Source organism: Ctenopharyngodon idella, chromosome 14 (assembly GCF_019924925.1).
Source record: "Ctenopharyngodon idella isolate HZGC_01 chromosome 14, HZGC01, whole genome shotgun sequence".
NCBI classification, from domain to species: Eukaryota; Metazoa; Chordata; class Actinopteri; order Cypriniformes; family Xenocyprididae; genus Ctenopharyngodon; species Ctenopharyngodon idella.
Genome location: NC_067233.1, coordinates 22,557,010 through 22,581,553, shown reverse-complemented (window position 1 = coordinate 22,581,553; position 24,544 = coordinate 22,557,010). Strand labels below are relative to the sequence as shown.

The following is a 24,544-nucleotide window of genomic DNA, read 5'->3' as shown; positions in this document are numbered from 1 at the left end:
TAGAATATTATCAAAAAGTTGATTTATTTCACTAATTCCATTCAAAAAGTGAAACTTGTATATTATATTCATTCATTACACACAGACTGATATATTTCAAATGTTTATTTCTTTTCATTTTGATGATTATAACTGACAACTAAGGAAAATCCCAAATTCAGTATCTCAGAAAATTAGAATATTGTGAAAAGGTTCAATATTGAAGATACCTGGTGCCACACTCTAATCAGCTAATTAACTCAAAACACCTGCAAAGGCCTTTAAATGGTCTCTCAGTCTAGTTCTGTAGGCTACACAATCATGGGGAAGACTGCTGACTTGACAGTTGTCCAAAAGACGACCATTGACACCTTGCACAAGGAGGGCAAGACACAAAAGGTCATTGCAAAAGAGGCTGGCTGTTCACAGAGCTCTGTGTCCAAGCACATTAATAGAGAGGCGAAGGGAAGGAAAAGATGTGGTAGAAAAAAGTGTACAAGCAATAGGGATAACCGCACCCTGGAGAGGATTGTGAAACAAAACCCATTCAAAAATGTGGGGGGATTCACAAAGAGTGGACTGCAGCTGGAGTCAGTGCTTCAAGAACCACTACGCACAGACGTATGCAAGACATGGGTTTCAGCTGTTGCATTCCTTGTGTCAAGCCACTCTTGAACAACAGACAGCATCAGAAGCGTCTCGCCTGGGCTGAAGACAAAAAGGACTGGACTGCTGCTGAGTGGTCCAAAGTTATGTTCTCTGATGAAAGTAAATGTTGCATTTCCTTTGGAAATCAGGGTCCCAGAGTCTGGAGGAAGAGAAGAGAGGCACACAATCCATGTTGCTTGAGGTCCAGTGTAAAGTTTCCACAGTCAGTGATGGTTTGGGGTGCCATGTCATCTGCTGCTGTTGGTCCACTGTGTTTTCTGAGGTCCAAGGTCAACGCAGCCGTATACCAGGAAGTTTTAGAGCACTTCATGCTTCCTGCTGCTGACCAACTTTATGGAGATGCAGATTTCATTTTCCAACAGGACTTGGCACCTGCACACAGTGCCAAAGCTACCAGTACCTGGTTTAAGGACCATGGTATCCCTGTTCTTAATTGGCCAGCAAACTCGACTGACCTTAACCCCATAGAAAATCTATGGGGTATTGTGAAGAGGAAGATGCGATATGCCAGACCCAACAATGCAGAAGAGCTGAAGGCCACTATCAGAGCAACCTGGGCTCTTATAACACCTGAGCAGTGCCACAGACTGATCGACTCCATGCCACGCCGCATTGCTGCAGTAATTCAGGCAAAAGGAGCCCCAACTAAGCATTGAGTGCTGTACATGCTCATACTTTTCATGTTCATACTTTTCAGTTGGCCAAGATTTCTAAAAATCCTTTCTTTGTTTTGGTCTTAAGTAATATTCTAATTTTCTGAGATACTGAATTTGGGATTTTCCTTAGTTGTCAGTTATAATCACCAAAATTAAAAGAAATAAACATTTGAAATATATCAGTCTGTGTGTAATGAATGAATATAATATACAAGTTTTACTTTTTAAATGGAATTAGTGAAATAAATCAACTTTTTGATGATATTCTAATTATATGACCAGCACCTGTATGTGTGTATGCATGTATATATATATATATATATATATATATATATATATGTATATATATATATATATATATACACACACACACACATATAACTTTTACAAACTGTTTTAGATGTGATTGTTTTTACAACACTAATATATGTGTGTGTGTCTGTATATATATATATATATATATATAAAACGGTTAGTTCTTGTCCTTTCACGATTATTCACAATAAAACACGGCTATGACCGCTTCACCCAACAGTTCTGTGTATCACTACACACCCTTAGCAACCACTCTTAGCAACGTAAACTGTTCTCAATTGATATTGTTCATTGAAGCTTACTGTATTATGTAGAAGAGTATTGTGAGAAAGAGATCGAGTGAGCGAGTTTATTACCTGCATTCAAATTCAGCATTTTCCTTCAGGTCAGTCCTATGTTCATAGTAAAAAATCTGTTTAAATGTCCACTGCAATATCTTGCCCTTTTAACAGTTAAGGGGTTTTCCCGTTACTGACAGCGCTAGTCAAAGCATTTGTCAGTTGCGTCTTGTTCCATGTTCACAAGAATTAAGTCTTTTCAATATAAAAGTCTTCGCTACTGACTGACACACTCATAAAGACAGTCTTTGCCACCATCTAATGGCGTAATAATGTAACTTCTGTTGCTGTTCACGGTCAGGGACTATTTTTTCCGGCGGAAGGAAGGCTTTTAGTAAGTGTTTACTTCATGAAAATTGCATTGATACATATTTTTGGCTTTAATATTTGTATTGTGTGGTAACCGTTTTATAAAAGTAATAAGGTACTCGAGGCTGTGCTCTATCATGAATACAGCACTAGCCTATATATATATATGTAAGCAATAAGGTACTTGAGGCTAGTGCTGTATTCATGATACAGCACAGCCTCGAGTACCTTATTGCTTTTATATATGAGGGTAATTTGAGGGTAGAATATGAGCTGGGCATGTTTCTGTAAGATTCTTCCTGTTCGTACAAATATAAACTGTGTACTATTGAGTGACAATAAATGAAACTTTATTATTATTATTCATTCATCCATGAGCAATTACACAAAGAATGATTTGGTTTTTGGAGTGCTGATCTGTTGACCGTCAGTTCACACAATCTTTTAACAGTTTAATGGAAATAAATTTGCAAGCCCATAAAAACATGAACTGTCCTTCCCATGAACATTCAATAAAGTACAGTACAGGAGGGCTCAGAAACACCAGCAACAAACAAACACACTTGTTCAGAAAGCCACAATGTTAGATGAAGCTACTGAGTGTTTTACAATAGGAGTAAAATGACTCATTTAATATTTTTATATAATATAAAACAGTGCGTATATAACAAAGTACAGTAACTAAAGAGAATACATGAGTACTGCACATCATGTGTAAAATTAGTTAACTTCAATAACATTCCCACACTTCTCTATTCAGATATGGCAATAAAAGCTTTTTAACATGAATAAGCAAACAAGAAATACACTTTCCCAGCATTTACACTGGTTGTACATACTGCAAGTAACCTGGATTCATTCAAAGGCAATAAATTGTGCTTGAAATTGTATAAAATGACATTATACTTGTAAGACCTTTTTAAAGTTGGAAAAACTGATCACAGATCAACTTATAGATAATTATCAGGTTGTAACATTACAAATGATTGTGGGTCACATCAGTTCTTAATGTTTCATATGTATAGGGATAAACAATACATTTGGAGAATTCATAAAAAAGATTTTAAAGTCTATATTAGTGCAGTCAAATCGATTAATCGCAATAAATCGCATCTAAAAAGTTTGTAAATATATGTGTGTGTGTTTTTTTCTGTATACACACACACATATATTTACAAACTTTTTAGATGCGATTAATCGCATTTAATCACATTTACAAAAAAAAATTGTTAGATGTGGTTAATCGCAATTAAATCGATTGGCTCAATTCTAATGTTCTGTCAAATTGATTAATCGCAATATCTAACAAAAGTTTGTCAATTATTTATGTGTGTATGTATGTATGTATGTATATATATATATATATATATATATATATATACACACACTTTTTTTTTAACAAACTTTTGCTAGATGCGATTAATCGTGATTAATCGATTTGACTGCACATTAGAATTGAGCCAATCAATTAATCACGATTAATCACATCTACCATAAAAGTTTGTGTGTATATATATATATATATATATATATATATGTGTGTGTGTGTGTGTGTGTGTGTTTATCTACACACATATATTTACAAACTTTGTTAGATGCGATTAATTGATTTGACAGCACTAATTTATGTGTCATCTTAACAAAAAGATTCCAAAAAAACTCGTTCAAGAAGTCACCTTGGAGTGAAATTCAACATTCAAGTGAACTTTAAGTAGCTTGTGTTATTTAAAAAATGACCATAATCAGTGAAAAAAAAGATGTTCGGCTCGAAATGCTGAGCTTCAGTGTTTCCTGATTAAACTACAGTACAGAGGAAATTATGTATTGGCTTTATCAGAATGAAAAAAAGAAAGGATTTTTCTTATTAGTGAGAAAGTGTGATAGTGTTATCTAAAATGGTAAACACTGGCTGAAAGGGTTAAAGTAAGAGTGTTTCCGAGTACAACTTCCCTAAAATATTGTCTTTTCATGTGAACACAACACTGGCATTAAAGTAGTTTAAAAGTAAAGTACAAAAGCTAACATGGAGATTTGCTCAAGTGGAGTGCATGAACACATGGCACCTTGGGAAAGCAGAGGTGGTTTACATCTATATTATGCTGGCATAGACCTCCAAACACTTCATGACCATTCAAAACCGCTGTGGTCCCTGAGGCCAGTTTCCACTCATTCACACTGATGTCAGTCTGGTTTTCCAGACGGTCCGTTTGGCGCGTTCAGTCCATGTAGTCCTTCACGCTGAGCGTCGGCTCAACTAGCTGATTGTGGACGTGCATCAGACCTGTAGGACAGAAGATCCGTCAGTACGTCTAGGAAATCCAGCCCAGCCGAAGATATTAAACCCCCAGGAGAGACCAAAGCCCTTAAGAGCGGATAGATTGTGTTTCTGAGAAAAGGACATTCCAGACGGGTTTAGATCTCGAATCTGCTGTCTTTAGACAGATATTGACCTTGAGGCAAGCCAAACGCTAAAACAGAAATGAGTGAAACAAACAGCTGCTCTATTGCTCATTTTAAATTGTTTTCAGTGAGTTATGTTGTAAAGTATGGGGTCAGAAAGCTTTTTTGTGTTTTTAAATGAAGTCTCACCAAGGCCGCATTTATATGAGCAAAAATACAGTAAAAATAGTGAAATATTTTTACAATTTAAAATAGCTGTTTTCAATGTGAATATATTGTAAAATGTAATTTATTTCTGTGATAAAAGCTGAATTTTCAGCATCATTACTCAAGGCTTCAGTGTGGAAATGTGTGATACATTTTATTTTTATATTCTTTGATGAATATGAAGCTCAAAACAACAGCATTTATTTGAAATAGAAATCTTTTGTAACAGTATAAATGTCTTTATTGTAACTTTTGATCATTTTAATGCATCCTTACTGAATTAAAGTATTAATTCCCTAAAAAAACAAATCTTATATATCAACAATAAACGCCTCATTGATTAAATCCACATAGAATTTAACATTTTAAGGGCAAAATGGTAAATCTGGATGAACATGTTACTTGTTAACCTTTCTACGCTTGTTGAAATAAATAAGTGGCTATTTAGTCAGTTTGCTGGTTTTTCTCTTCAAGCAGCTTTCCATCTACGTGAGTCAAAGCTTCGCCCCTGAGGCAGTGAAGTCCTCGGTCACGTACCTTTAAAATACTTCACAGTTTTGACCCTGAGCTCCAGCGTCGCATCTTCGTCGCAAATAAAAATGGTTCGTGGATGCTGCTGGAAGGCAGACACCGTCCACATGTGGTTGACGCCCTCCTCGATGGCTTTATACAGGGCGAAGGCCTTATGAGCTCCTGTGATCAGAATCATGACCTGCAGATGGAGGATGACAAGTTAAGAATTATTGTCTCAGTGGATCATTTTCAGGATGGTGAATTTCACATGTTCTACTGCTGCTTAAAGACTAAAAACTACTGTTTAACTTTAGACTAGAGTCAGTCACCAACAGTTGTCTTATTGAACTAAGAAATGTTCGGGTCATGATTTAACCCTAAATCAAAAGAAAAAAAAAAAATTATTATTACTACAGTAATTAGGATAATAATAATTATTATTATTATTATAAAGAAATGTTCAGGTCATGATTTAACTCTAAATCAAAGGGGGAAAATTCTCATTACTGTAATGATGATGATAATTATTATTATTATTATTATGAAATATTATTATTATTCTAACTTCAGAAATTATTACAGTAATGAGAATAGATGTTTTCCTTTGATTTGTGGTTAAATCATGACCCGAACTTTTCTTCATAATAATATATAATAATAATAATAATTATTATTATCCTAATTACTGTAATAATAATAATACTTGTATTAATTATTATTGTGTATTATAAATACTTATATTAATTGTTATATGTAATAATAATAATATTTATTAATATAAAAATGATTAATTCTGTAATTAGGATGTTAATAATATATAATAATAATAATAATAATAACAATAATAATTATTATTGTCCTAATTACTATAATAATAATAATAATAATACTTATACTAATAAATGTTATTATTATTATTATTACATATAACAATTAATATAAGTGTTTATAATACACAATAATAATTAATACAAGTATTATTATTATTGTTATAGTAATTAGGACAATAATAATTATTATTGTTATTATTATTATTATATATTACTAACATCCTAATTACAGAATTAATTATTTTTATATTAATAAATTTTATTATTATTACATATTATTATAATAATAATACTTAATAAATATTAATAATAAGATTACATATTATTATTATTACAGTAATGACAATAGATTTTTCCCTTTTGATGTGCAGTTAAATCACGACCCAGACATTTCTTCATAATTATTACTACTACTACTTTTTATCCTAATTGCTGTAATAATAATATATTTTTTGTTCCTTTGATTTAGGGTTAAATCATCACCTGAACATTTCTTAATAATAATAATAATAATAATAATAATAATTAGTATACATAATGGTTGTATTTGTTGTGCTAAATTTAATATTTATATGAAAATATATATTACAGAATTTGGGTAGGAATTTTGCTTAATTTTCATGAAAAAAACATCACAATGCCAAAAATTTTAATGGGGCTGAAAACATAACTTCCTTATGCAAAAAAATAATTGATTATAATATGATTTTTGTGCTGAAACATGGCCAGTAAATGTTTTAGGAGATGCGCCCTGTCTGTTATAATGATATGATGATGACAATCAGGTGATGTCTGGCATCCAAGTCAACAAAATCAAGTGACCTGAAGGACACTTTACCCAGCATCCTCTCTGTTAATGTATTCAGGTATGTTTATGTACTTGCACATTTAAACACATGTTCAGTGTAGTGCCGGTTATAGCTACAACAAAGAGAACATTTGTTACTATATAAAAGATAATTATATTTATGAATTGCACATGACAAATGCTCCAAACAAAAGAGTGTCAGACTGGGACAGAAGGAAGATCACAAAGGCTGCTATTGAAACTCAAGCGCAGGACAAAAGAAGTTGTGTTCATTCTGTGTTAACTTCCTCTTACAGTTTCAACCACAAACAACCAGGCGTAATTCACCTCTCTGGCATCCATCACTGTTCCCACTCCAACGGTGAGAGTCATGGTGGGCACTTTGGAAAGGTCATTCCCAAAGAAACGGGCATTGGCTACTATGGTGTCCTTGGCCAGGGTCTTCACTCGGGTCCTGGAGACGAGACTGGAGCCGGGCTCATTAAAGGCGATGTGCCCATCTGGACCAATGCCTGAAAAAAATCAAAAGGGAAAACTTGTAAAAGATTAATGGATGAGATGAAATATGTGATGATGACTCTGAATATAATAGCAGCTGTAGTATGAATTTAATAATGCGAAACACAGACTAATGAGAAAACTTCCAGAGACGTAATGAGAATGCGCTTACTTGTCTTGGGAAAATATAATGTTTTATAAATCCTTTATATTTTGGGGTGCAATTGATTTGTTCTTGACAGGTTTCTTGAGATTCACCCCAACAGATTCATAAACGTTATTAATCTACTATGTTGTTCATGTCACAATCTAAAGCCAATATCATTTGGACCAGTGTTGTTATTGTTAAAGCTGCTTTTTTGTGTTCAAAATTTACAAAAATTATATAATGAGCGAGTACATCATGAATCCATTTTCTTATCCTGAATCAATATGGAACACCTATAATACGTGTTTATTTTCGGACTATTTTGGTTTGGGTCTTACCACTGCGGAGTAGCACAGTACCTGCGTGACTCATCATAGACATAAACTGAGAGAAGTAGATCCGGCTACAATGTTCTTCCGCAAGACGTAATTCTATTTATCAACCGCTAGAGCACCAAAGGTTACGGATTGCAGCTTTAACGAAAAATTTAATGTATATAGTCTATATATTGTATATACTATATCATTAGAGCTACACGATTAATTGTAAAAGGAGCGCAATCTCGATTCAAACACCCACGTGATCTTATTTACGATTTATTAACGATTTGACAAAATCCTACCGGAACATTCAAATCTTGTGTTCGTGCTGCCGCTGAGCCAGAGAGAGCAGTTCTGAACCATACGGTAGTTATTTTTGTTACAAATATTCAAATTATCACAGAAGTACTGATATAAAAGTTTACAGTTAGGATATAAACACTAATATCTATGATAGCGATCAAAATAGAGCAAACCACCATTTGAAACTAACTTGGCGCGTCAAATAACGGTTGTATCAATTACATCGTTAAGGTGGCGACAAGTGAACGTTAAAAAATATATTTGTCATTGAATCATTCATTCAAAAGATTCGTTCAAAAACACTGATTCATCCCGTAATGAAACAAGTATGAGTCATTGAATTCATTCAAAACCATTTCTTTTTTTTTCTTTTTTTAACATAATTCATTCAAATTAATTAAACATTTTTCCAGCAATTATTATTTTGTCACAACCTCTAGTATTTTGTTTAGTTGTCTATTCAGAATCATGGGAGAATCACAATCTCTATTTGAAACCAAAAAATTGTGATTCTCATTTTATCCAAAATCATGCAGCTCTAGTCTAAAGTCTGTATAGTTTTTATTAATTTTTAATTCAGTTTTAGTTATTTTTGTACATCAAGTTAAACTAAATGAAAATGAGAAATCTCGCCTTGGCTGAAATAAGTTTTTTTATATTTGATTTTATTTCAGGTAATGTTTATTTTATTAGATTTATTAGATCACGTACCAAAATTACTAAAACCAAAATGAAACATAAAAATAAAAAGTAATTCATAGTAAAGTAAATAATATATAAATAGTACTAAAATAACACAGTTTGGACCAGATACACTGATAAAGATAAAATCAATTATTGCTACAGCAAGCTCAAGATTTAAAGGGACGGTTCACCCAAGAATGAATATTCTGTCATTATTTACTCACTGTCTAGTGTTGTTCCAAACCTGTACGAGTTTCTTTGTTCTGTAAAACTTAAAAGAAGATATTTTGAAGAACGTCTGTAACCAAATAGTTTCTGGTCCATATCGTATTTTTTCTTTTCTTATACATGTTTTAAACAACTTGAGGGTGACAGAATTTTCATTTTTGGGGGAACTATCCCTTTAATTCTGACGCAAACAAAAAGACCTTTGAGTTTGGAGCTGAACGCGTAATCAAGCATTCTTATTGATTCATTCTTGTTGATAGAAAGTGTTTGTTATTGCAGCAGCTAAACGGCGTAGAGAGCCGGTTTTGTGTATACAGATTAAGAAATGCATTAAGATGCACTGTTACTGGCGTCTCTCAGCGTCTGATAAACCAATTCATTGTGTCTGATTTATTGACCGCACCTCCCACAAACAGCTCGATTCCTCCGGCAGCCGTAATGTTCTGCTCAAAGGCGTCGCACTCGGCCTGCAGGTCGCTGGCGTTGCCGTCCAGTATATGAGTGTTCTGCGGCTCGATGTCGATGTGCTTGAAGAAGTTGTTCCACATGTAGGAGTGATAGCTCTCGGGATGATCCCTGGGAAGGCCTAAAGATCAAGAGATATTTAGGAAGAAATTGTGGTAATGCTTTATTTCCATAGTCCACTTTTAGACATTCTACTAACTATATGTCATGACATGTCAACTTATTCTACTAACTCTAACAGTCTACTAGTACTCTAATGAAAGTTAGTTGACATGTAGTTTCAAATGAATGAGAGTTAGTTGATATGTGGTGGCAAAGTTACTTATAGTTAGTAGAATGTCTAAAGCGGACTATCGAAATCAAGTGCACCCGAAATTATGAAGGTGTCTTGAATTATTACAGTATTTTCTACTTTAACAAAGTAATAAATTAAATAATAAATAAGAATCAAATCAGAATCACCGCCGAGAATAATGCGAACCCCACTTTCTGCCATTCAATCTTAATTTTTTATCATTGTTGGTGGTTCAGCCAGGATTATTATATTAAATAAAACTAAAACCATAAAAATACATTTTATTTTGTCACTTGAAGGTAAACGTTAACTGAAATAAAATAATATTAAAAAACTTTAAATAACATTTTCATTTAGTTTGACTTGATGCACTAAAATAACTAAAACTGAAATAAAAATTAACAAAAAATATATAGACATATTTTAAAAACCCCAAAAACTATTAAAAATGACAAAAAAACAAAATTACTAAAAGTTTAGGTAAAATTAAAATAAAAACGGAAAATAAAAACGGATTAAAAATATTCATAAAATAAGAGTATCTCAATTATACTAAAATAACAATGGGTTGAGCAATTTAAAAGTACAAAGAAATAATATTTAATTAAAAATGCTGCATTAAAGTCATGAGAATCAAATGAAAATCACCACTGAGAATAAGGGGAAAAAAATGTAAACCAATTAGAACTCCTAATGATAAAGAGATTCTAATGCAAATAGAGGCTGCGTCCGAAATCACATACTTCCCTACTATATAGTAGGCAAAAAACAGTATGTGACAAAAGAAGTATGTCTGAATTCACAGTACTCATAAAAGAGTCTTCAAAAAGTACCCGGATGACCTGCTACTCCTGGAGTGCACATTCGATGGACACTTTACTATCCCATGAGGCCACGGCTCTCCCTCTTTTATGAATGGCAGTGAAGCGATGCAACTGATGCTGGTCGGTCACATGATAATGACATGGAAAATGTAGATTACATTCATACTACACACATTCATACTATATAGAACGTACTTTTTTAGCTGTCGCAAAGTAAGTACTTATTCAGAATAAGTATCTACTCAAGAGAATATGCAATTTCAGATGCAGCCAGAATGGTTAAATGTTTTCATGTACATTGTGAACTAGACTAGAAAGGGATGAGGACTGGGCACATTGCACAAACGCTCTTTAGCATTGTTTTATGCATGACAGTCGCTCAGTTGCATAATTCTGCTGAGAGTTTGTGGAGATCTTGCACACTCAGCACTTCTCGAGAGAAGCGATCTGTGCGGTTCACACTCACCCACATACTCGTCCATGTTAAAGGTCTTGACGTATTTGAAGGACAGGTCTCCACTCTTGTGATATTCGATCAGCTTCTTATAGCAGCCGAGGGGAGTGCTGCCTGCAATTAATCAGATTATATAATAATTAATGCTGTCAAATCCATTAATCGTGATTAATCGCATCTAACATAAAAGTTTGTAAATATATATATATATGTGTGTGTGTGTGTGTGTTTATGTATGTGTATAGCTATATATACACACATGCATATTATATATTTACAAACTTCTGTTAGATGCAATTAATTGATTCGGCTAATAATAATCTGTATAATTATAGAATAATCATAATCTCCCCAAAATTCTATGTTTGGAATACATTGGGAATTGACTGGATTTTGAAAAGTGGGCTTTTTTTAATCGCGATTAATCGCATATAACATAAAAGTTTGTTTGTGTATACACACACACACACACACACACACAGACATATACATATATATATATATGTCTGTGGGTGTATATACACAAACAAACTATTGTTATATGCGATTAATTGTGATTAATCGATTTTAAAGCCCTATTTCACAGCAAGTGTACTGATGATTCATGCCTAATAAGGCCAGGAATATGCATTAATAAAGTAAATAAAGTCAATTTTGATCTCATGCTCACTTTAAATGGTCTGGTTTTACTCACGAAGGAGTGTAAAGTAACATGTAATATGTTCTGGTGAATTTACACCTTTAGTTTACCTGTTGGAAGTCCTAAAGTGAAGTAGCGGTCAGCTCTGGGTTTGAACTGGATGATCCGGTTGCGGATGTATTTTGCAGCCCACTCGCTGGCCAGGTCATAGTCGTCCAGAATCACAAGTCTCATGACTTCTCACTGATACCAGCTCACTGCAACCCTCAAGACTCTAAAAATACAGACAGATCAATGCTTTATTGACCAGCACTGACCAATCCAGATGATCAGGCAAAGCCCAGTCCAACACAAATCCAATGAGGAGCAAAACAAAAAAGATGCACATTTGTTTTAATAAATATGATAGAATACAGTATATGATCTCTATGTCATATCACTGCATATGTTTGCTTTTCAACTTATATTCATGACCTAGCTTTATTTACAACCAGCTGCGTTTTAAAATGCCTTTAGATGTCGAATAATGGTTATGGATATACAACGGGCAATAAAATCTTTCACTTACTTTTCAATTACAGTAATAAAGCGAAGGATCTCCGAGACGTCCGGGTGAATGGATACAAGTTTTCTTTGAAAACACTGATCATGTGATCGAGTTCCGGTCATGTGCGCTGACGACACACTTCCGGTTTGTAGCAACTGCCCATGTATGGAGACAGACAAGGCTCTTCTATAATAAATAAACAATGTGCAGTATGAATGAAATTGTCTGTTAATATCAGACATGTAGGATAACAATTAGTTAGTCTTAACAATAAGAAACATAAGTCTAATATCGTTCCAACACAGTTGTTTATTAAAAAAGAGACTTTATTGCTTTATCAAATATGTTTTATTGACATGATGTAGGCAAATATCTATCATGTCGTGCATAGTGTACTTGTAGATTTGTCTAATTTACTCTCCAGTCGTTTAATTTCCTTCTTTTCTACCATGACCGACCTTGCAGGAGGACCCCAGGGGGGCAGACGGCTGAAAGAGAGAGGAACAGAAGGCTTCGGATTGAGGGATGATAGCGTGCAGAAGTCTGATTCATTTTAGCGAATCGGTTCGTTCGGACAGTTCATTTCAAGCTGTTCAAAACTCGTTCAGTCAAGATACGGTACCCTGAAGTGTTTACAGACGGCGACTCGGCGGGAATTTTTTTCGTCGTCTTTTTACTTGATTAAGTAAATATTTCGTTATGTTGATGTGACAAAATAGTTGTACGTATTAAGGTAATTTTTACGAAACCGTTTATTCATCCCAATAATTCAATAAGTCTTTATATTGACACCGTTGAAGCAGTTTAACTTTTGCCGCTTTAGTCCATCCATGCTGTTTGTTGTTGTTCTTGGCGTTTTTACTTTTATTTTTCGTCTTTATAATACATCCATAGTGGACAATCTTGGGTTCAATCTTTATCTTTATTTTTGCTCTATTAAAAGTAAAACGTAATTACATAGCCTATACTTAAAAGTGCTATTCATATATTTGTAGGCTACATTTTTATTTAACCAAGTTTTAAAACTTTTTAATTAATTTTTACTTTTCGAATTAAATAGCCTACTGCTGCATTTTATTGTATATTCGACTAAGACACACAAATTGTCTAATGTTCTCACAAAACAGCCAGTTAAGCTGCCTTCGTGATATTTGAATTATGGTGCGTTCAAGTCATGTCGGAAAGATCGTATTTACCAGTTGAACGCACAGAACGCCACAACAATGTCGTAGATACGAGTGGGAAGCTCGGAATTTTCTTTAACCCCCGATCTTGGGGGCGTGTCAATGAGAAACATGGCGGAATATTGCAGGGGCATTGTCAGGCTTTTCTATTTACAACTAAGTAAGCTAATTGTCTGCACAAAATATGATAGCATTAGCTATAATATAACAATATAATATGTAATGATAAAGTTTACGGTGGCTTCGTAAATTAATTAAAAACATAAAAAGCAAAACGCACCTGCGCACATTTGTTCTTTATATTTTCTAGAAGTAGAAGTGCTGTATTTTTGTGTAATTAATTTAGAGAAGGTACACCGTCATCTTACTCCGACGAAAGTGACTTGAACGTACCCGCACTCGTAAACACGACTTCCCACCTCATAAATACGAATTTCCCAAGAGGACTTGAACACACCATTATCGTAAATACGAGTTTAGTTAAAAATTGGAACGCTCTCTCAAGTCGTATTTACCAGTGGGAAGCTCGGGGATAATTTTGATAGGCTACCTAATCGAGTTGGGCGTGCCATAAAATTAAAAAATGGCGGACTGGAGAACGATTGCTGCTGTGGCTGCTATTCTTTATTAGTTTTTCCACAACAGCTACATCGCCTTGTCTTGTCATTAAAGTAGTGCATATTTACATATATGAATAACCATTTGAAGCATATTGTATGATTTATACACAGCAAAAACAGCCAGGTATTATTTGAATCGTCAGCAAGCTATCTATAGATAGCGCTGTTTATATGGTTGTCAACGGGACGCTAAATATCATTTTGATTTTAATAAAATTTTCCCCATAAATAGACAAGAATAAACCTGGTGTGCTCCATGATTCCTGTTCTTTCCGACAACAAAGCACTTGAATGAGACGACTTCAGAAGTGGGAAGTAGGAAATTTCCGATAGCACGTGAAGGCAGCATGTTTTACAAAGCAGTTGCGAATCGGTTCAACTGAATCAAACCCTTTCAAAAGAACGATTCCATTGCGAATCGGACATCACTGAGGAGGGATGAGGGAGGGGTGGAGTGGCCGAGGAGAGGCTGTCTGCGTTCAGATGGAGGATTAAGCTGGTCCCTGTCCTGACAGCATCCAGCACACACTCGCAGCCCAAACATTATCCACACACCTGTCTGTCCCGTCTGAATCAGCCGGATCCACCTGCTCCCTTCATCCCGTGCTGGCTCTCCATCGCTGGACCGCACCGGTCCACACCCCCGGACCGGACCGGTGTCCTTTCAAACCACGAGGTGGGTGCAGCTGTCTCTGTTGTCTCTTCTGCATGTTCGTTCATTCATTGGACATGTGTTTGTTTGCAATAACGAGCATTTTCAGAGATTCAAGTGTTGTTATTTTTAGTGTTTAGACACATTTCTATTGTGCGCTCGCTGCTGTTCGGACGGACGGTGAGCAAGATTCAAATCGGATTAAGATTAAACTGGAGAACCAACAAAAGATTGACCATTTTTTTCTTTGTTTACTAGATAAACACGCATGACATGTTATATCTGGAATCAGATGACGTGTATTGGATTTGGAAAAATCTGTTCAACACATTGGATTGAGGAAATAGTCTTTCTGAAGGGAGTATGTAGGTCATTTTGGGTTTCGCGTCGGACGTAAATTGGATTGATTTTGTGAGTTGTTCAGGATAAATGTTTTGCTTTTTACTCGGATTGTCATAGTAGTCTCATCGTGATTGTTTAAACACTGATGGTTGTGTGTATGGAGTGCGATGTAGTGATGTCCAGTTCGTAAACGAATCATTTGAATTTTGAATCGGCTCTTTTGAATAGGTCTGTAGCGAATCGAGTTATCAGATAAATTGCTGTGTGTGTTGTTGATAAATGAATACAATACGTAAAATTGACAAGTCACTTTGTGAAATGCGCATTTCCTTTTTTGGTGAAAGCTGTAGTACTAGGCTCCTAAACAAACTGTTTGTATTTTTAACGAGCTTTGGGCTTGAATAAACAGCGCATTACTTACTGTGACAAACGTAACAACACAAGCAGGGTCTGTTACGCTTAATATAATACTATTTTAAAAAGAATCACTGAATCGTTTTAAATGAATTATTGAAATGAACGGTTCAACAGAACCGATTCACTTAAATGACTCGGACATGCTTAGCATTCGCGTGTTTACTATTGTTCAGTGATCGCTGGTTATTTTGGAGACGCGCTCTTGACGCGGCGCTTCGCTCGCACGCACTGTGGCTTATGCGTTGCGTTTGGATATAAATGGCTCAGACTGCACATATGTTGTGGAAATAAACTGAAGATTTACTCTGCAGTTGTAAATTACCCACACCATGTGATTATGTCGTACAGTGGGAGAGCTGAGCTGTGTTTCTGAATGAGTGAGGTGTGGCATAAGCACCCTCTTTCTCTCCCTCTCCTTCTCTCCGTTTTTGGGCCCTTGAGCACATCATGTACACTCCACGAGACTTTATGTTCCATTCCTGCAGCAATTAGATATTTTTAGCACTATTTTTACATATATTTATATGGGGACTAGATTGCAATTATGTGCACGCACAGCCATGTGCTGCTCCACAGCCAACTGTACTAGACCGATGATCTCAATATGTCAGGAGGAAGTGTAGAGCATAAGGAACATGATTATTTAGTGTTTGTGTGTGTGTGTGATGTTTTGTGCATGCAGATTCTGGAGACAAAACAGGCTATCTAAGTGAAAAGTAACTTAATATACAAAGAAATTATTTTAGATTAATCCTCTAAACTAGGTATTCATGTTATTATGATGCATTCTAGGGTTGCTAGCTAACAGGTAGTTTTCTTATAAAACAAAATGTACAGACACAGCTTTGAATCTTTATTAAAAAGGTATATTTTTGATGTATATCTTTGCTTCTATCAGGAAAAAGTGTTAATGTTTCTTTTAGACACATTGGGTTATGTTTTGTGGGGACAGTTTTCGGGTAGAATGATAATGTCATTATGTAAATCTATTAATTTTATCTATTTTAAATTAAAATAAACTGAAGCATAAATCAAATTAAATTGTACATTTATCTTAAGAACAATCTAGTTGTCAACTACTGATTAATTTCAAGTCTAGAAGTCATGCTATTTTTCTAAACTAACATCTGGTAAAAATATAAAGCAACTATTCTTTTGTGTTTTTGGTTCAAACTATAATTTTTTTTCCCAATTTAATGGCATTAGTTTTGCCCTATAATATAAATAACAACATTAAAATCTTTGATTTAAAGTAAAAAATAAAACAAAGACTGTATACTTAACTCTTTTTTTTGAAGCAATAACAACTTTCAAATCATGTAATCAAATAAATAATGCACAATATAAAGCTAATCATATATAATTCTGTAATTAAACATGATTTTTAAAAAATGAAGTTGAAATAACACTGACTTCTACAAAAGCAAATACCACTGTTTATCCTCAAGAGGTCTGTTTTGAAAGATTCATTTGTTTTGCAAAACGAAGGGGAATTTTGTTTCCTGAACCGGACTGTTGTGTTCTGGGAAACTGTCTTACATCTCAAGCATTAGCATGTAGGATGTGTGTTTATCTTCTGTTGTGTATTCTCAGCATTTTGTGTGGTTTTTCTGGCTCATGTTGATGACTCAGTGATGAATGGGGAACATATGATGTAGTTCCAGCGCAGAGCAACGGCCTGCTGTACTCACACATCAGGAAATACAGGAAGATCTCGTGACCCAAATTCACTCTCGCTTCATGACACACACACGCACAGGTTTATTTTCTACACCTACTGTATGATTCCCCTCTTTCATGACCTCTGCCCTTCTGTTGTCTTCATCATTTGATCATTTGTCTCTGAATGAACTGTTTTGCTTAATTGAACGGCTAATCTGAATCTCATTTTGTGAGAGATGTACTTACTGTACAGTGCGAGTTTAAAGATCTTGTTTTTAAATGGTCAGTTGTCTTTAGTTCACGTCACTTCCGGCATGATGGACAGTTTACTGTCCCATGAGGCCAAGGCAATGGCAGTGAAGTGATGCAACTGACGCTGGTAGGTCACATGATAATGACAACATGGTGGATGTTGTATGTCCATATTTCATTCATACTACACACATTAGAACATACTTTTTTAGCAGTCGCGAAGTCATTTTAAATTCAAATGTAGTATGTATTCAGACATTATGCGATTTCGGACTCCGCTTATGATTTGCAACTTGCTATTGCTATCAGGTGGTGTTTATAATTTAGAGCGAGTGGCCTTTTTATATTAGACAAAAATGTATGTGCATCCCATCAAACAAGCTTTTTTCCCACCAGAAACAGAAAATCTGTACATCTTAAATGTTTATATCTGCTAAAATTTAATGTTGTGTATGTTTAACACATAACATACTAAGGCCGCGTGTCGAACAGCTGAAAACGCCTAGCTGTGAGTGCTTGAGAGCGCTTCGGCAGCGCAGCGGTTTTTCACAGATAGTTTGTTTCTCTATAAAAATGTCAATACAATGTCAAGTATTTGCTCTGGCTCTTGTTTTAAATTATTTTGTTCTGTTATTATGCTTGTTGTAGTCATCTGTTGACTTTGTACAAGCAGAATGTGGCGGTTGGTCGGTGTTGTATTTGTCCCGCCCCTCCTCCACTGTGATTGGACGGCTGTGTACAAAGTGACAGTGATGAGTGCTGTGTTTTACCCTAAGTTGAACATTCTTCAACACTCACTCAGAGCCTCGTTAGGGGCCATTCACACAGAACGTGTCTTTGCATCTAAAACGCGAGGGTCTAGAGACGCGCTTTTGAGACGTGATGCAATAACGGAAAAAATAACAGAAATAGCCAAACAGCAGAACAGATAGTTACTATTTTTGACATGGAAAAAAAGAAAATAATCGTACTGGCTATCCGGACACAGCCACTATGAGCGGCTCCTCCGCCATGTAGCCTTCAAACAGTTGCCATGCCAACATGCTACTGTAAACAAAAGCCCACAACGCTTGCTCCGCCTTCCGGGTCATCTGATTGGTCCACTGTTATGGAACTGACATTGATGAGCGGCGCTGCGTGTAAAAGTTGAAATTCTTTTAACTTGACACGGCATCTTAAAAACGCGGCGCTCGTGCAAGACGCTACAAAAGATGCGAGCGCAACGTCTGTCTAGTGCGTGTTTACTGAAAAACAATGGAAAAGTAGCGCATTGGAATGGAAAAATGTGTTCTGTGTGAACAGGCCCTTCACACAGAACGTGTCTTTGCGTCTAAAAACGCGAGTCGCAGCACTCAGGAATGGTTTTTAAAAAAGCGCAGCGTAGAAGGCCAGGGTCTCGAGACGCACTTTTGAGACGTGATGCAATAACAACAATAACGGAAATAATAGAAATAGGCAAACAGCAGAATTGATAGATACGAGTTTTGACATGAAAAAAAGAAAATAAGATAATAATGAGCGCCTCCTTCGCCATGTTGCCGTCAAATAAAACAGTTGTCATGCCAACTTGCTACTGTAAACAGAAGCTCGCAACGCTTGCCACGCCTCTGAGTTCTTCTGATTGGTCCACTGTTTTGGAACTGACATTGATGAGCGGCGCTGCGTGTAAAAGTTGAAATTCTTTTTTATTTTGACACGGCGTCTTAAAAACGCGGCGCTCATGTGCGAGGTGCTGCAAAAGATGCGAGACGCGAGCATAACGGTCATACACGTCCGTCAAGCGCATGTTTACATAGAAAAACAATGGAAAAGTAGCGCATTGGAATGGAAAAACGTGTTCCCTTACGGCCCCTTACGCTCCTGGCGTTTAAAAAAACGCGGCGCTCCCATTGAAAACAGTTGGAAAAATACGCTAGCCATGGGGGAAAACGCTTTGGTGGACACACAGCCTAATAGCAATTGATTTTGATGCATTTTCAATCAGGCATTAATCAGGCATTTCAGTCCTAACCAGGCTTATTATCATTAACTAAAACTAAAACATTTCTGTTAATTGAAATAAAGCAAAATAAATATAAATATTAGTTGAAAAACTTAAACTAAACGAAAATTAGAAATGTTGTCTTGGTCATAAACTGAAATAAGTTGAAGCACTGAAAATTAATAACTGGAAATAAATAAAATTGAAATTGAAAAATAAATTAAACTTAAATAGCAATGCTTAAAAAAAAACAATAAACTAATAAAATTACAAAAACATTACTAAAAATTAAGCTAAAATTAAAAATATAAAAATGAAAGCCAATTCAAGATATTAAAAAAATTAAAATAAAAACTAAAACACTTGTCTTGTCCCAGGACACAGACCCTCAGAAGTCCCTACATTCTCTAATTACCAGATGCGAGCCATTAATAAGTGCAAATGGCGAATATTAATCTCCAAACGGTGGCTAGATTTAACAGCATGCTGGGAACTGAAAGCCCTCGGTCGCAATGGAATTGAATTGAGAGGTTGCACAAAAGGCTCTTTCTTTTATTATGCTAATGGATGGCTCTGACAGGCAGAACGGGAAGAGAAAGGCGATTTAATTAGTGCTAAAGAGGAAACGTGGAATCATTTTCAACACAAACAACAAACTACTGACAAAGCAAAGGAAACACCATTATACTGGGACTAAACCATTCATTTGGCTGTTGGTTAATGCGTATAGGATGAAACAAATCTGACCTAGTTACGGACTGAAGCTGTGAACGTCTGCTGCATTTCTTCAGTCCTCAAGTGGTGCAGAACCAACCGGGACTGAACCCCTCGTTTTACGAGCATATGCCACATCTTATGTTATCCAGGAATGTGATGCAGCAGAGAACAGCCAATAGAACTGGACATGGTGTGTTACATTTGACGTGCATTTGTGCAACGTGAAATGTTAGAAATCTCAGTGGAATCTCTAAAATTCAGTGGCATTTAGACCTGGAGGGCGAACGGTTAATAGCTTCTTTCTTTGAGTCTCTTGCTGTGTAGATCCGCTCACGCACGAACCCCACTATTGAGAAGCAGCATTGTATCAAAACATCCTTCTTTAAGTCTTTTAGGAACTTGTTTCTAAACCACATGATTAAATAAGTAGAAATATTATATTTATACTATAATGTGCCATTAAAGGAATAGTCATTTACTCACCTTCATGTTGCTCCAAATCCATATTAATAATCTATGAATTGTTGTTTTATATGCTATGAAAGAAGACCATGAAAACATAGTTTCAAAAATGACAAATAAACACCATAAAGTTATCAGAACGAAATTAAAGTCATCATTTACTTAACATCTTGCATGTTTTCTCATTCCATGTTTGAATATATGTGAACAAATGCAATTTAAGAGATTTTCATTTGTAAAATAATTTTTGGTCTGTGAGTCAATTCTCAAAACCGGTACGATTTGAGTCCCTCTGACCTTTTTCAGTGTATTTTATCTATTGGGTCACCAAAATATATTTTTAAAAGCTTTTTGTATTAATTGAAATGTCTCCTTTAATAATGTTTAAAAACATGACATACATTTTATCTTTATATTAGAAATTATTTAGTTTTTTTTCAGTTGACACCACCTGTTTTGTCATGTCCCTCAAGGCCTTCTATGAAAGTATACTTGGGATATGAATAATAAAATGAGAAAAAAGTCCATACATTTTGCCATTCCCATAAATATCCATCTGTGCTTTTTTGCTGGTAATGTTTTTTTTTTCTAAGTAAATTCATGATTATTCATTAAAATCACATCATCTAGTTCCGTACCTCAGTAACCCCTCAACCCCGTTACACAAACCATTCTCCCCCTATAAAAATAATGAACTGATACTTATGTGACATCATTAATAGGAAGTGACATCATAGAAGTCTTCTGAACAACATTGTGAGCAGACACAGGCAAGTTACCACCTTCTTTAATAATTATAACTAAATTATGTTGTGAAATTGTGTTTGTCAAGCTTAACGACTCAACCCCGTTACATCAGTTAAAGATAGAAAACTATTACTTGTGAAAATTATCTTTGTTATTTCAGCATTATTCATGAGTTCTTAATATCATGCATGCCATGTGCTCTCCATTTATTCGCTAGATTTAGAGCAGTGGCCAATTTGGGCAAAAAATCACAACCCCGTCACACCTACATTTTTATTATTATTTTTTTTTGTTAAGTTTATGAAAAAGTAATTTAAAGTTAGTTGAATTCTGTCTGAAATGTTCAGAGCAATCATAAGAATACTGATTTTAGATCAAATTCTGAAGTTAAGCCTTTGATCAAAAATGATGAGGTTGCTGTCACAAAAAATGCCCATTTCAGGCTTTAGTATAGCAAAAGTGTGAGATTTTATGTAACTTTTATATTTGCAATTACTGAATTAGTGTGATGGACATCTGATTAATAGGAAAATGTTGATTTTATCACAAATCTGTTTATCACATTTTATAATAATATTCAGAGAGCTCCCATAGTGTTCATAACTTAAAATAATGACCAACAATAATAGGGATTTGATGCCTGAGTTCGGAAAATATGTTTTTCTGGAAGTTAAATATGTCATTAATGTTGTGGGGTGGTTCGGAGCGTGTATAAAACTGCCAAAGTCAGGTGATTTCAGTAAACGAGCCTTCGTTACGTAAGTGTTTCGAAATTTCAATGGTTCACGTGACTGATTCATAACAAAAGATTCATAAAGCTTCGAAGCTTCATGAAGCAGTGTTTTGAAATCGCCCATCACTAGATATTGTTGAATAAAGTCGTTATTGGGTTTTTTTTTTTGTATTCTCGTCACTTCATAACATTAAGGTTGAACCACTGTAGTCACATGAACTGTTTTAAATATGTCTTTAGTACCTTTCTGGGCATTGAATGGAGGCCTCACTGAGCCATCGGATTTAATCAAAAATATCTTAATTTGTGTTCCGAAGATGAACAAAGGTCTTACAGGTGTGGAACAACATGAGAGTGAGTAATTAATGACAGAAATTTCATTTTTGGGTGAACTAACCCTTTAACATTAAAAACACAGACAGCAGCAGGTTTATTGGGCTGCTGTCACCAGCGAATGCACGGATCCAATATACTGATACACATGCGTGTGCTTTCTCAACTGTTTCTATCTGACTATGTTTACTAGGATACTCGCTATTTTTTGACATAATTATTCCGCTCAAGTTCAAGAAGTCATGAAACAGAGTTTAGTTCAGTATTCGTGCGCTGTCTGAAATGCAGCTTTATGGGAGCGTGCTTCGGACTTGTGCGCACACAAAACTTTCCACACAGCTCACGAGTAATGAAATGAGCTCCCTCTCACGCCTTCTTACGCTTGAATATTTTAATTGTCAATGCTTAAACTTTAGTGACAATGCAGCGCTGGCCCGTCAACTGTCCCAAGCGTCGTTCACGTTCGTTCACATTCATGCATTGTTAAAATTTATAAAAATGTTACCGGCCATCTGGCGAGTAACACCATTTACTCGCATTTTGTGCTTGGTGAGTGTTAATTTTAGGCCCTGGTTCCTTTCATTAGATACTGTAATACTGAGCGCAGACACAATAGCAAATTAGCAATAATGCAGGAGCAAGTTTAGCTCTTGCTACAGTAAATCCCACCCATTGCTATTGGCTGCTGTGGTGCGGCCCGTCCTGACCCATTCTGGCCTTGTCTTTTACTTGCCTTGTTCTCAGTTCAAATTGGATTTGACCATTCAGTGGCAGAGCCCATAGAATCATCCTCTTGATTCCACGCAATCCCTCAATCCTGCTGAAAGAGAGTGAGACGGTTGGGGGATGGGAGAGACAGGACAGCTCTGTGTCAGCTGAGGGGAAGATGGGGGAAACCAGGGAAAAATGCAATGAAAGAGTGTCCAGATGGACAGAGAATATTCTGATGCAGTACAATGCAGTTACTATGGTGGTTGCTAATGTAGTATTCTTTCTCAGATTCTGCACATTTCCCCCCAAAATCAGTGCAAAAATGCAATTAAAGTTTCAAAAACATACAACAGAGTTCTGCAGGGATGGCATATATTCAGAAGCCAGAAACAAGTTGCATTTTACTCCAGTTCAATCGTCCTGAAGTCAACGGGTCAATCGTCAAGACAGTTGGTTTTTGAATGGGCTTTTGGTTAAATGCCTGAAATAAGGGCAGTGGTGAACACAAGCTCAGGATATTTTCATGCTTTATTTTATGACACAAAATACATCAGTAATACAACCCTGTAATTTTGAACTTCGTTACGATACCTTGAAAAATATCAATATTCGACAACATTTTTAGTACCGCGGGGAAAACTGCCATATATATTGCCATACAGATAATTGGTTATCTCATAATTTTTTGATAATTTGGGTAATTTTGTTGTAACAGCTTACACACAGCACAGGGAGGCTTTATTTGAATCCTTAAACTACATTCACAAAAAAAAAAGTAAACACTGAGTGAGTAATTAAATAAGAACAAATAAACAAATTGTAAACGATAGCACAAATAAATACAACAGAATAGAGAGACAAATGAAAACGGCTTTAAGTTTTTCAGGTGAATTATTAACTGTTTTCAATTGTTATCATTATAGTTATCGTCCTTGGTGTGAACGGGCCATACTGATCATAAACTTTTGTTGGTCACAGAGCCAATCCTATTGGGTGTTTTTGGAGGAAACCAGGATGATCCTTATTTACATAAATACGTCATCATTGCAGCGCTGTATTGCAAATTAAACTAGCCACACAACTTTAGGTATCATTCACGTTCGTAAAGCAAAATCTGTGCAGGACGAATTGCATACCAGATTTGAATGCTGTTTGTTTTTTGCGTGTAAAACGGCTACAGCTCATTTTATTTGTGCAGCCCTGCCGTTGGAGCAGTTTAATGAGAGCTGTAAATGTCAGAGTCACAAGCAAACATCCATTTCTGTCCCACTCAGATGGGATAGGAGACAAACTCTCCGTTT

General features: G+C 35.5%; 2 protein-coding genes across 4 annotated transcripts in view; one reads left to right on the top strand and one right to left on the bottom strand.

The window, feature by feature from the left end:
* Nucleotides 1–2,599: 2,599 nt before the first annotated feature.
* gnpda2 (glucosamine-6-phosphate deaminase 2) lies at nt 2,600–12,616 on the bottom strand. The gene is made up of 7 exons (XM_051859991.1): nt 12,452–12,616; nt 11,994–12,157; nt 11,256–11,357; nt 9,609–9,791; nt 7,352–7,536; nt 5,411–5,585; nt 2,600–4,547 (listed from the first exon to the last, which is right to left on the bottom strand). The coding sequence occupies exons 2-7, from the start codon at nt 12,115–12,117 to the stop codon at nt 4,483–4,485; spliced, it is 834 nt and encodes a 277-aa protein (XP_051715951.1). The 5' UTR covers nt 12,118–12,157; nt 12,452–12,616; the 3' UTR covers nt 2,600–4,482.
* A 1,824-nt stretch (nt 12,617–14,440) lies between these two features.
* Nucleotides 14,441–24,544, top strand: part of frmpd1b (FERM and PDZ domain containing 1b) — a 44,803-nt gene continuing 34,699 nt past the window's right edge. For 2 of the 3 annotated variants that reach the window (XM_051859971.1, XM_051859972.1), the window contains exon 1: nt 14,441–14,910. The gene's annotated coding sequence lies outside the window, so the exon portion shown is untranslated. The remainder of the gene's footprint in view (nt 14,911–24,544) is intronic. The other variant, XM_051859973.1, reaches the window with a different exon arrangement.